Source organism: Cuculus canorus, chromosome 10 (assembly GCF_017976375.1).
Source record: "Cuculus canorus isolate bCucCan1 chromosome 10, bCucCan1.pri, whole genome shotgun sequence".
NCBI classification, from domain to species: Eukaryota; Metazoa; Chordata; class Aves; order Cuculiformes; family Cuculidae; genus Cuculus; species Cuculus canorus.
Genome location: NC_071410.1, coordinates 2,891,251 through 2,904,490, shown reverse-complemented (window position 1 = coordinate 2,904,490; position 13,240 = coordinate 2,891,251). Strand labels below are relative to the sequence as shown.

The window sequence follows — 13,240 nt, the reverse complement described above, 5'->3', positions numbered from 1 at the left end:
ACTGTCATCATGAAATAGGATTGCACTGATTGCATCTTATGAATGAAGCTAACAGGAACTCACAGAACCAAACAACAGCATTTTGTGGTGGGATAAATACTTAAGCACTTGAGAAACAGTAAGACATTGACAGGGAAATAGCTCTGTTCTAGTGTAGCCCTAGAATTATACTAAACACTAACAAAAGGTTTTCAGACAAATTCTGTCTTCATGAGTGTGCCCTCCCTCAGTAAGAAAAAGATGTGCGAGGAGAATTTGTGTTGCCTAGTCGAACCTACATAGTGATGCATTCTTCCTCAACTGAAGGCATTTAGGTCAGGATGATCCAGCAGTATAAGAATTCTGGATAAATTTCCGTTGTTACAGGTTAAAAAGATGATAGCTTTATTAACAGAATTGCACCGCGGAAGCTGCAGAATGGATATATTTTTAGTCCCTATGGGACAGTTAAAAGCATAAATATAAGGAACACAAGATTTGCTCTTACTATTTTTACATCTGAATCCATAACTACAAATTTTCTCTGTTGTGTATTTCTTTGCATAGCAATCAAGTACTGATGTTTAAATCCATATATTTTTGTTCTTGTGCTATTTGACATTTCCTGCCAGGCTGTTTTCCGTGCTGGGCTCTGTTCTAACACATCTGGCAGCACCGTGGTGTAAGGTGGTCTCTGGTTCCCATTAGTCGCTTTATACCATTTTCTCTATTCTGCTGTGTGAACAAGGAGCTTGTAAGAAGGTGTTAACAGGCTGCTAGCTGGTTTATTGTTATTATTGATTTAAGGTGTTAAGACTTTAATATAATGATACACAATGAATAATATTAAGAGATTAGTTTAAAGCCATATAAGCCATTAAATACAAAATAAAAAGTAAAACTTTCTAGAACTTTCCAGTGTATTCTGGCACAGGTATGCTGTGCTAGGTTAGTTTGCCTACATTGCTGTAGCTGGCTTTGCTCTCGCTGTTCTTTCACTCAGACAGGTAACACGGAGGGGCTGCTCTGAAACAGTAGAATCTGGTTTTCACCCTTGATTCTCCCTTCATTTCTTGGTATGGTGAAGGAAGGGGCACAACAAGACTGATGTGTGACTTAAGGCTCCGGGTAAGGAGAAATAGAAACAGTTAATGTTAACCAATGGTTGAGAAAAATAGGTTTTTGAATGCAACAGAGAACATACAACATGGAGACCCCTGGAAGTTGTGCCAGGGAAGGTTTAGATTGGATATTAGGAAAAATGTCTTTACTAAAGGCGTGGTGAAGCCCTAGCAGAGGCTGCCCAGGGCAGTGGGGGAGTCTCCATCCCTGGAGGGGTTTGGCAGACGGGTAGATGAGGAGCTCAGGGGTGGGTTAGTGGCGGGCAGGTAGTGTTGGACTCGATGGTCTCGAAGGTCTTTTCCAAAAGGAGGATGAGGGAAGACCTCATCACTGTCTACAATTACTCGAAAGGAGGTTGTAGCGAGAAGGATGCTGGTCTCTTCTGCCGAATGACAGGCGATGGGCTGAGAGGAAGCCCCCTCAAGGGCCAGGGCAAGTTCAGATTACACTTTAGGAACGATTTCTTCACCGAAAGGTTTGTCGGGCACTGGCACAGGCTGCCCAGGGCGGTATTTAAAAGACGGGTAGATGAAGTGCTCATGCATATGGTTTAGTAGTGGGCACATATGGTTGGACTTGATGAGCTCAAAGGTCTTGTCCAACTGAGCAACTGATGACTCCCGCCCTTCGCCAGAACTACATATCCCAGCAGCCCCTGCGAGGGACCACCGGAAGTTCACGCTCCTCTGAGTCCGCCCCCTGCCGCGCCGGTCACGTGACGCGGCCCCTCCCAAGATGGCGGATAACCTGCCCTGCGAGTTCGATGTGGTGGTGATCGGGACGGGTAGGGCCGGGCAGGGCCGGGGCGGGGCGGGCGCTGCCCGGGGTAGCAGCGGGCGCCTCACCCGCCGGGGGTGCCGGGGAGGCTCAGGCAGAGGCGGCGCGGGGGGGGATCGGCGGGGACGAGGCCTGCGCGCCCCAGGCGGGGTCACAGCCGCAGAACGCCAGGTGGAAGGGACCTCAGGGGTCATCGGGTCTGACCTTTCGGTGAGCTATAGTCTAAATGAGACAACTCAGCACGCTGCCAAGCTGGGCCTTGAAAGCGCCCAGTGCAGAGGGATCCACCACTGCCCTGGGAGGTCATTCCGATGTGTCACTGTTCTCATGGGGAGATTCAATTTTTTCTGGAGTCCAGTTGAAATCTTCATTACCTCATGTCTTTTCCATGTGACTCCTTGTAAAAAGGGAGTCTCCATCCTCTTGGCAGACATCCTTTGCCTTTAGTGCTCCCAAAAGCCTTGTCTGACCCTGTGCCCCTGGCAGCCCCTTTCCTGAAACACCTGCCAGCTGCTTGGACTTGCTCTGATGCACAGAGAACGGTTCAGAAGAGAGAAACCCAGTGCTGTTGCAGTGTATGTGGTATATGCGGGTAATCTCTTTTTTTTTTTCCTGTTGTATTTTGTAACATAAGAACTTTAAAAAGTTTTTTCCTAATCTCTGTGCCTGCTTTTACAAATAACCCCAGTTTTATGGGTTTGAGTCCTTCTCATTGAAGGGTATTTCTCAGTACGTGAACAAACGTAAGGCGGGATGGTTGCACATATCAGAGGCTTAACTCTGACCTTTCTGGAACTGCCTGCCCTTTCTGTATCCTGTAGAAGTTCATACTGTCTCCTGTTAAGGTGAATAATGATGGAGATCTTGGATGTCTCGCTTAAACAAGTCAGTTCTCGCTGCTAAGGAAGGTAGTGAAGATATTACCTCTTTAAAAGACTTCATCTATCATGATTCCAATGGCAGAGTGAAAATCTGCTGCCAGAATTTATTCTGGAGGTTTGGTGATTGTTGTTGAAGGCAGAGCGTAACCAGGTTGGTCTGGCAGCTCTCGTGCCGAGGGGTCTCGCAGGCCATGAGCGTGGGCCCGGGATTGCCTCTGGCCGTGGCAGCCTGCTCTTCCGTGCCCAGGCCCATGGTGCACTCTGCTCACTGGATGCTGTGTGCCAGAATAACCACGCTGCTCGCTGCGGAGGAGCAGTGCTTGGTGGTAGGATGGCACAGACAGAAGAGATTGTGCACGCTAATTCAAGAATTCACCTGGAATTGGCAGTTCACCAGCAAAGGCGCTTTTGGCAGCGCTGTCTGTGTCAGTGAGCAGTTTCCTACATGACGCCCATCAAATAGAATCTTCCCTGCTTTGGAATATGCAAGTAATGGTAGAGCTTTGGGGGAAGGAAACGCTAAATTCTTCCTCTGAAATATTGCTGTATTGGGTGGTGGTGTTGTGGATTTGTGCTAAAGGCTGTAGTTTTGAGAGAGGACTGCTCTAATGGATTTCAAGATTTTCAGAACTGGGCTTTTTAGAAAGTATTCTGTCTTTTCTTTGCATGCCTTTTCACTAAGAGCATACAGGAATGGGTACTAACGCTGTTGAATGGCTGTTTTTTTTTTAATCTTTACTAAATTACCCAGTGTGGAAGATTATTCAAAGTAAAACTTCCATCTATCTTCTTTTCTGGGAGCTGACTCCTGAGGAGCTGACTCCTGAGGGAATGTCTTATCCTTATCTTAACTCTCTGGTTTTTGATGCTATAACCAGCACTAAGTCTACCTCTGTATATTTAATTGTTATATTGTAATAAGTAAGAATGTTTGTGTTAGTGATCTTTGTACCAGTGGGGTAGTAATTGTGTTCTTTTCTGCATGTGTGGCCTTTTTCTAGTTTTATAACTTGCACATCTGTTAATTTTAGTAATTAGATTGAGTGGTAGCATTGGGTTTGAATTTGTTTTTATTTCAGGCTCATTTAACTGTTTCTCTGTAGTAAGCTTAATGAAAATGGAACCTCACACTAAATTTTAGCCATTAGTGCTCCACTTAATGCTTAGGTTGTTCAATTACTTCATCAATATTTCTACAGGAAGAGTAAATCCACTTATTGAAGAAACTCCTTTTCCTCAACTTAGATTAAACATCTCTTTGCAAATTTAGAATGAGAAGGATGTGTAGTACAGAAAGATGAGTCCTGGTGGGCTCAGCAGCAGAAGTTTCATTACTGTGGTGGTATTTATATCCATAGTTCTGAAGAAAAGTTGATTTTCATGTGACGTGAAACTGGTGGGCTTATCTTGAGGTTTTCGATGCCAACACAATATATATTGTTATGGTATTGCTCTTTTGTTCTACCGCTTGTTGGCTGCAGCACTGAAGTCCCTCTTCCCCGGGCCGCCTCTCACATCCCTCCTTTCCTGCTTTTTGAATGTAGCACTGTGGTCAAGTTACCCACAACCAAACAGCAGTGGATTTATTGGATGATTCTCTGCCAAAGTAGATATTGTGCATTATCATCAATCCGCAAAGCCGTTCTGGTATTTTGAAAGGTCTGTTCTTTGGAAAGTGATATTCAGTGATTCTTACTTGTCTGAAAGCTTGTCAGATCCAGGGTTGGACGCTGATGTAAGTGCTTGCTCGAGGACTCCAGGGTGGGCATTAGTCATGTTCATTTAAATGCGTTCATTATTGATAAGCTTTTGTGGGGTCAACTTTTAATTCAGTGCAGGCATTCAAATGGTAGTGAGAGGGAACACTATGAGTGCTTTGATAAATATTTATCTCAAAAAAACAGGCATCTCTTTCAGGGTGACACTCGGGAGCTGGGAGTTGATGGCAGAGCTTTTGACTTTAGGCAGTTGTCAAATAGGAAAACTCACATGCAGAACATTCAGCGATGTTGAATTGATGGCAAAAATCACCATAAGTGCAAAGATTTGCAGTGTGGCCTGTGAATATTTATAAGTGGTGGCAGGGTTGGATTGGATTATGTTCAGTCTTCACTTCTTAAACTTGTCTGTGATACTCCAGAAGGCCTGTAGTAACTGCTGGTGAGGCTGTAAGATAATGGGTATGGCTCTCCAAAAGGTGGTTGTAGTCACACCTTTCTCTGCCAGTAATTCTAATTTTTTTCTAAAAAGGAGTTATTCTTTATAAAAGCAGGCAGAGTAAATTTTCTAGTTCTATGCAATTTTCTTTCCATTCTGGTTTTCAGTGGTTATAAATAACACATGAAATGACTTTCAAGGTAGAAAGCAGGAATCCATTTTGAAATATTCTATAAAATAAAGAGTGATTTATGGTTTCATATGATTTTGGCTGAAAGCACTCGGGCTTTGCCAGGTCATCAAAGTCCTGTCAGAGGAATCTATTATTTATTGTTCACTACGCTGGGAGTGGTGTGAGTACTTTGTGTTTATCTTATGTAAGTGTGGTGTTAGGAAAAATCACTTCCAAGTACTAATCCAATTTTAAAAATACACCATGAAAAACTAACCTAAATATTATAGACGTGAATAATGAAGTTAACACTGAAGACTGATTTTTTTTAAAACAAATTGAATGTCTTTATTGTTGCAGGATATTTTTGGAAGTGTTTTAAATGTTTTCTAATACATCTTCTGGGCTGGTATTTTGGTTACGTTATCTTATATAAGTACACAGACTTCAGTTTATATCAGCAGCTACTACAACAAAAGCTGGATAGTAAACCAGCTCAAGATGGATGAGTTGTGATTTGGATGGTCATTGTGGACTAATACAGCAGCACTGACTTGTAATGTTGATGTCTGGAAGGAGGAAATATACCCTTATTAGTAGTAGTAGTAGGAGGAGGAGGAGTAAATTAGTCAGTATCTGCCCAACATTGCCATGTTCCTCTGATCCTACACAGATAATTACATGGGATTACTAATGCAGAAGAAACTTTATACTTGTGGCTTCTTCCTTGACCAGTTGTGGTTTCTTGCCTGCCTTAGTGGGTGCCATTTCTATGTCACTACCATATTCTGTAATGAAGAAATATTTTCTGCAGTACGAGCATATAATAAAATGGATCCAACCTACTATCAATTTTAATTAGCTAGCTTTAACTTTAAATATTATATACAATAAGTATTTCAACCTTGTTTGCAGTTAAATTATAAAATGCCTTTTAATTTTTACATAGACAAACAACTTATCATTAAGATTGTGTAGTAAACTTCTCCAGAGTTAGCAGCTCTTCTCTTCTTGGAAGCTTGGATACAAACAAAATTTATTGTGTTTGATCAGCTGTCTGACTCCAGAAGATTGTTTTGAAATTGGGTGTGTTCCAGCATTTTTAATATATTTCCTTTCAACATTTTGTATTATGAAAAAGCCTTTTGTGATTTATTTAGTAGATACAGTGAAGCAAATTAAACATTTAAGCCTTTTCAAGATGGATCTTGTGTAATTCAGTAAAAGCTTATCCACTGGATGACTGGGAAATAGTTTACAGAGAACAACTCAGGAACCAAGATGCCTCCTCATACAGGAGGAAGCTGGTTAGTTTATGAACTGCTTGGGGTAACGAATGTATCGGTTTAAAGTCCCTGGAAGAGGCCCTGTGTCACTACAGCATTCTGCATAGCCGCTAATCAGAAGAGACACAATGTGTAAGCCTGGAATTAATTTTAGATTACACAGAAGTGAATTATAACTTTTCATTATATTGTAAAGCTTTTAAAATCAGTTGTCTTTTAAGTCTGGAAGAAAGTTTTCTAGCTTAGCAGTTATATCTAATATTAATTTGCTGTGTTGAAACTACACATGGAATCTGGGTAACTGTAAGTAATGTGTAGAGAATTATTCTACTTCTTGCTTATTTCCTAGTAAAACACGTTAGGCTTGAAAATCAAAGTATGGGTGGTTTTCCTTCAGTGGGAAGATCCAAAAATTCATGTAATGGAAATTATCTTGGTCAGAGGTTGCTGGAAACAACCAGATGTAGACTTCAAGGTCAGCTTGCAGCAATCTCACCTGTAAGATTTATTGAGACTAACCTGCCAGTTATGTATCCAGGAGGGCTGTAGTAGCGGTAGTGCTTAGGCAGCTGCTGTGAGCGCTGGCGCTCTGGAGAGTAGTCTGTATTCTTCATCAAAAGATCATAATGAACCTGTGTTTGTACTGTCTGCTTCCTGGGTTATTTAACTCTGGTGCTGCAGCTGTTTCTGACACCGTCCCAGGATCTCATTTTCCAGTGAAGCAGTGTCATGGATTCCTGCGAATGCGTTGCTTTCTGGATATATATCAAGAAGTAGCTATGGAATTCTGCCTCTGAGAACACGTTAGTGACCCAGAGATCACTAATAAGTAAAATCTCTGACTTTGTACTTATTTTTATATCTATCTGCAGGTATAATGTCTTCCTTCATTGAAATTTTAAATTAATGTTTCCTTGAGAAGGCCAGGGAGGCTCATTTACCTAATACAGCATCTGATAAATGGAGGTTAGTAAGTGGAGAGGGAAGGCAGTGGCTTTAAGGAATGATGATATGGATTTCAAGTGGTACTACTCAGTCCTCCTTCATGAGGGGAAACTCTTTATCTTTGTTTTCCCTGGTAAGAGAAATGCAGGACAGTTCAACATAGTGCAAATATTTAATATGTAAGCGTTCTAGAGGGGGGATATGAAAGGGCCAGGAAGTGCAGGAAGAGTTTATGCTTCTTGATAACAAGCTCTGTTATTTCTGAATTGATTCTGCCTCAAATATGAGGAACTTCTGAGTCAGCACACTGGATTAATACAAGCATTGTATGGACTGCTTATCACTCTGTGTAAATGCTGCCAGGTGTTTATGTATAACACACTGAAGTCTGGATCTGTTGTTGCTTTTCTGTGCTTGGATCGTGTGATTCCTGTTCAGTCTTCTTACTTCATTAACACCATTGCAAATCTAAACGTTGTCTGGATTTGGAACCTTATTTTGGAAAATTTTCTTTTGCAGTAGCCCTGGTTGCTTCAGAGACAGTAAAATGAGATGTATACTGTGTAGATAGGAAGATACTGGTTGCTGTTAGTTATACCAGAGGGCAGAGCTCTTGATGGTTCGGTAACTTGGTTACTGGTTTCAATAGCATTACAATCTTAGAAATTTTTTTTAACTATAATATAAAAGGGATTGTAGATTTTCATTTAGATCTTGCAATTCTTTGATCCAGGTTATTGGATCCAAATCATTACTCGGCTATCTGTTCAAAAACGTTAAGCATCATGAGTGACACTGGTTATAGTGCTAAGTCCTCCAGCTCTCAAGCACCAAACCCAGCCGCTGGCTGTTGCCCAAGAGAGATGTATCACAGGAAGTGTTAGAGTAATTCTTCATGAGAAGAACAGCTTAGAGATATTCAGCTTTATTTACTCAACAGGCGTAAGTGAAGCTGCAGAATCAGTATTAGGGATACAGCCTTTCCCCTGCAATCACCTGGATTATTCTGTAATAAATTAACTTCAAACCAAGCTGGGAGAGAGTTCTGGAGCCTGCTCACTCTGGAGCTGGGGTCTGAATGCGTTGCAATGGGTGAATGTAGTCCAGCTTAATGGTTTTAACAAATCAAAGTTCAGAATAGGAAACTTTCCAAACAGGAACAGTTTATGAAAGAATATGTTTCTCTGTTATTGACAAATCTGAAGGGAACCTATTTTGCACAACTGTGTGAGAATCCTGTAGGAGATGCTTCACATGCTATTGTTGAGTGAATGCCTGCCATTTCTCTAAGGAAGCTTTTCCAAGTTAATTATTTTCTCTTAGGCCTGTAACTATGATAATGGCCTGTTTACCAGAGCCTTCTTTCTCGGAAAAGGCTTTTGTAAAGTAACAATCATGCAGCTCAGATCACATGTAGGAGTAGCTGGCATTTGACAAAACTACCTGTTTTCTGTGTGCCTTTATTTCTGTTGGAAAAGGGAATTAAGAAACTGGTGCCAAGGCACAGTCTTATTTCTTGGGGTTTACGGAGACTTTGTCATGTAAGAATAAATGGCGTCTTGCTCCATCAGGTTGTTCCAGGAGCTTCTTCACAAGCTAACGTGGAGTGGCCTTCCCTTCCTTACACTTTCTCATTCTGTTGCCAGTGGGTACACTGGGGGCCACCGTGTCTTACAAGCAAAGAGTTGGTGAAGAAAATTGATGCCAGCTTTCAAGAGCAAGGAAGCTAACTCAGGGAACAATTTCATCCAAGGTTAATGGAAGAACAGACCTCCAACGCAGTATCAATTGGATCAAGCTTAAAGCAATCAGTTATGCCCTAGTAGCTATAACTCCAGTCCTGGTCAGCCAGGCAGCACTGGTGATGTTTTACAACGCTTTCTCAGTGGCTTTTATCAATAAGGAAGGAGAAACAAGTTTCTCAATTTCATTTCCAGAGTAATATTCTCTGTGCCCAAATGAGGGAAAGAAAACCTTTTTCAGGAACTACAAACAAAATTGTAGTTGTAGATTCTGTTCCAGATAGTTGATAGATGGGGAGAAGCGAAATGTATATATAAACACTTTCAGAGGACAGCTGAGTGTGGAGCTGCTTTCACATAATAAGGCTGTGTACATCCAGGATGCTGTGACGGTCCTGAAGCGTGTGCTGCAGTGAATGTGTTTTTTCCTTGTCTCTTTGTTCACAATGGTCTGTGTTTTGAGTTCTTTCTTCAAATGATTCAGCTGGAAAGATTTTATCAGAGGCATTTCATACACCTTTACAATTGTTGATCTAGATCATCTTAGCTCAAAAGTTAGTTGGGCTCATCTTCTTAGTCACATTTAATGTCACTTGTACTTTCTTCTGCCAAAAATTACATCTGCATTTCAATGTACCGTATAGTACAGGTACAGAGGAGATGGCATCCTTCAGGCCTCTCTGCCGTATGCAATTGTTTAATGCCATCCCAACAGTTTTAAACCCTAACATGGATGTTATACCAGGGCATGCAGCAGTTACCATGAATTTCTTAGTTTAAAGCACCATTTTAATGGGTTGATACACAGCCTTCACGTTATGTCACATGCTCTGAAGTGAGCAGAAGTACACAGAAATGCCCTCGGATAATGCCTGGCTGTGCTGGGAGGGACACAGTCACCGAGCAGTCCGTTAAAATTTGGTGTTGTGCTGGCAAGCGCTCAGTCTGGTTATGATAACAGGGTGTCTAGAGAAGACACTGATGACAAGTTTGAACTTGGAGGTAGTGGTGTTCGCAAGTGACATGTGCCATACAATTGTTTAAAGGGTTGCATTCAGGAGGGTCATAGCAAAATGTTAATGACCGCAAAATAGCATTCACTATTTTAGTAGCATGAGAGTATTAAAATGTCAGTGACTCACACTGTAAACTTTCTTTTGTCTATTTCTGACCAAGTTCTATCACTATTTCATGCTTTAATATATTTTCACTTACTAAGTTCTAAAAATTGCCATGTCCTTTCAGGTTTGCCTGAATCTATTGTTGCAGCGGCATGTGCCAGGATTGGCCAGAGTGTTCTTCATCTGGATTCGTAAGTTACTACAATCATTTATGTTTCTAAGAGTTAAACTGGCTAGAAGTGTGTTGTATCTGCGGCAGTTTGCCCTTCAGGACTTGTGTTTTGTGTGCATCAGGCATCAAGTAATCTTACACTTCTGTCTCTACATTATTTTTGGGGTATTATTTCCATCGATACAACAGGCACTTTTTGCATGTTTGTGCAGCAGTTTGGAGGCGATATGGTTGGCCAAAGATGCTGTTGGTGGCTCCAGAGAAGAGTGGTTATACCTTCGGTGCCCTTCATTATTGTTCCTGGCAGTAATTATCCCATTCTGTTTCCATGAGAATTTTTTTCTGAGCCGTTGTCATGTACAAAGAAAATGTTTGGATTTTAAGCTTAATGCATCTGTTGCCAGTAGACCACTTAAATTTTGTTAAATGCACCACTTCTGTTATTTCACTTTTTCACATTCAGTGGCTATCAAAGTCTGTAATAATAGTTAGCCACTGGCACTTTGATTTCTTTGATCTGTGCCTATTTTTAGCTACGATGAAGAGCCTTTCGGAAACCTCACAGAAGCAGGCAATTAGAGCTGTGGAATACAGATTTTGTTTATTACTGTTTTCACTTAAATATGCTCATTTACATTCACACATGCTTTTGTTTTTATGGTGAAAATGAAGGCTTCCACATTGGGTTCCTTTGTCCCATGGAGTTACTTTCAAACTTGTGTGCAGGCTAAGGTCAAGGGAAGGTGTTCTCAGCCAAGGTGTTCTTCACTCATTAATAGTTGCTGTTTTAATTGGGGTGTGTGCTCACTGAATCATAGTCTAGAATCCATATCTTGGCAAACGAAATAGAAATGTTTATATTGTACAACCCTTTCCCCATAAATAGGGAAGCGTTTCAAGCCATCTGCTTTTCATGTTTAAGAGAGTACTCTTGCAAAAAAAGCCTGCAAAAGCAACAGACCCCCCCATCCTGCTGCCATTTGAGTTTTAACTGAAAAGTTAAGTCTTAGAAAGCTTGCCAGATTCATCTGAATTAAAACATATTAATATTATCTACTATGTGTCTGGTTTAATATACTTCTTTCCAGTTGAATTTTCAAGTTTCATTTTACTGAGCTAACAGCATAATTGAAAATTCATCAACAAAAAAAATCTGTTTATATTCAGAGCGTGACTTTTCAACAGTATTTATTTTTCCCCTTCTGGAGGGATCATGAGTTGAAATTATTTATGGAGTATAAGAAAGTAAGATTTGAGGTTACCGAAATACTTGCATTAGGTATGCTCCTTTGATTAATCTTTTGTTCTCTACAAAGTTAGGCACAAGGTATAGAAAATATATATATATAAAGAAAATATATGTGGATGAAGTCTTTGTTTATAGTTTGCTTGCACTCATCACCTTGTGTACATCGTTTTATTGCTTTTAATCTCCAGCCCTGTTTGCATTTATCATAATATACTGCAGAGGTGATTATGGAAGATAGTCTTCAAGTGGCCTATTATAAAATACTAAGTTCTAAGTTTGATTTATAAACACTATCCAAGCATTGCCATCAACAGTAGCTAATCTTATTCAAAACAGTCACTTCACTGCAGCGTTGCCATAAATTCCTGCAGGCTGATTCTAAACCAAAGTTAGCTTCTGCCAAACAGTAATTGAAGGAGCTCTGTTTCTCTGTGCCAGCTATCTGTCTCAATAAATGTAAAATCGGTGGTTCTTTTCAGAGAGCTACATTTACTGTAGATATTAATGAGCTGTTGACATGTGGAATTTCAAGGATATTTGTTAAGTGATTTAGAAAAGTAATTTGCAATTTAAAATGTGGAGACTGGCACTTAGTTTAGACTCGAAGTTGCTGAAGAAAGGTAGATCAAGGCTGAAAGTTGATTACTTGAAGTGAATATACTTCCCATATTAATTGTTCATACCCGTAGGACTTTCTCGTGACAGCTTGCTGTCTTTCCTATGTTTGGTCCTTTGTTTAGTTTCTTCTTATATATCTCTATCATTCAGAACTAGTTTGGTTAGTTGAGGATGGGGCAGTTAGAGGTGGGAAACGTTTAGCTACATTGTGTACTTGATTTTCAGCAGGAAGAATATCGTTTTTGTAGACTTTTATTGTCTGCATCTTTCCTTGTTGTCCTGTTTATCTTCCCTTGTGGAGTTTAATCCAAGGGCAGTGGGGTGTCAAAGTGCAGGATTTTAACTTCTCTTGGGCCCAGTTTGCTTTGTCCACTTCTCATGTTTTGCTTCTTGATGCCTGTTATCTTTCTTACTTTTTTGATCTTACTTTGCCTGTAAAGTACTTGAGTGTTCCTTGTGTCCAGAATCCGGTGTGTGAGCATCCCAAAGCACCCTCCCTGTACATCCTCCCTCCAGGATATGTGTTTTTGCAGTGTGTTCCGTTTCTTGCCACCGTCACACTTCTATTGAGCTGAAGGATCACAAGAGCTGTTTGGGTTAAACCCTTCCTCTTGGAAGGCAAGGGAGCGCAGTCCACTTCTCATGCTGCTAAACATCATCACTGTGCCAGGATGGGGATTTTTAATACATGTGACTGTGTACTTAATAGGTAGCGCATGAAACTTTATGGGTTTGAAACATAAGTCATTTTTTGTTCAGATCCTTAAAATCAATGTGGCAGTAACTTCCTCTGCAAAAGACAGCTACTCTGATGGTTCGAGACTTCTTTCTGAAAGATCAAATGCAGGACAGACACGTGCAGGCAGCTCGTGGGAGCAATCATGAGGCATCAGCAGCTTTTCTTTAGCCATCACCACTTTGACTGTTAAACCATGGCTGTTAGGACGTGGCACTGAGAAGGGCAATCTTAACAGCATAGCCCTGAAATACTTTCTGTGTTCTTACTTTTGTTTTACTTG

The 13,240-nt window shown here is 40.8% G+C and overlaps 1 protein-coding gene across 1 annotated transcript in view; it reads left to right on the top strand.

Moving 5' to 3' along the window:
* The first annotated feature begins 1,813 nt into the window (after positions 1-1,813).
* Positions 1,814-13,240, top strand: part of CHM (CHM Rab escort protein) — a 52,496-nt gene continuing 41,069 nt past the window's right edge. Inside the window, exons 1-2 of the mRNA XM_009555292.2 lie at positions 1,814-1,885; positions 10,307-10,373. Of these exons, the coding sequence (XP_009553587.2) occupies positions 1,837-1,885; positions 10,307-10,373 (116 nt within the window). The 5' untranslated portion in view covers positions 1,814-1,836. The remainder of the gene's footprint in view (positions 1,886-10,306; positions 10,374-13,240) is intronic.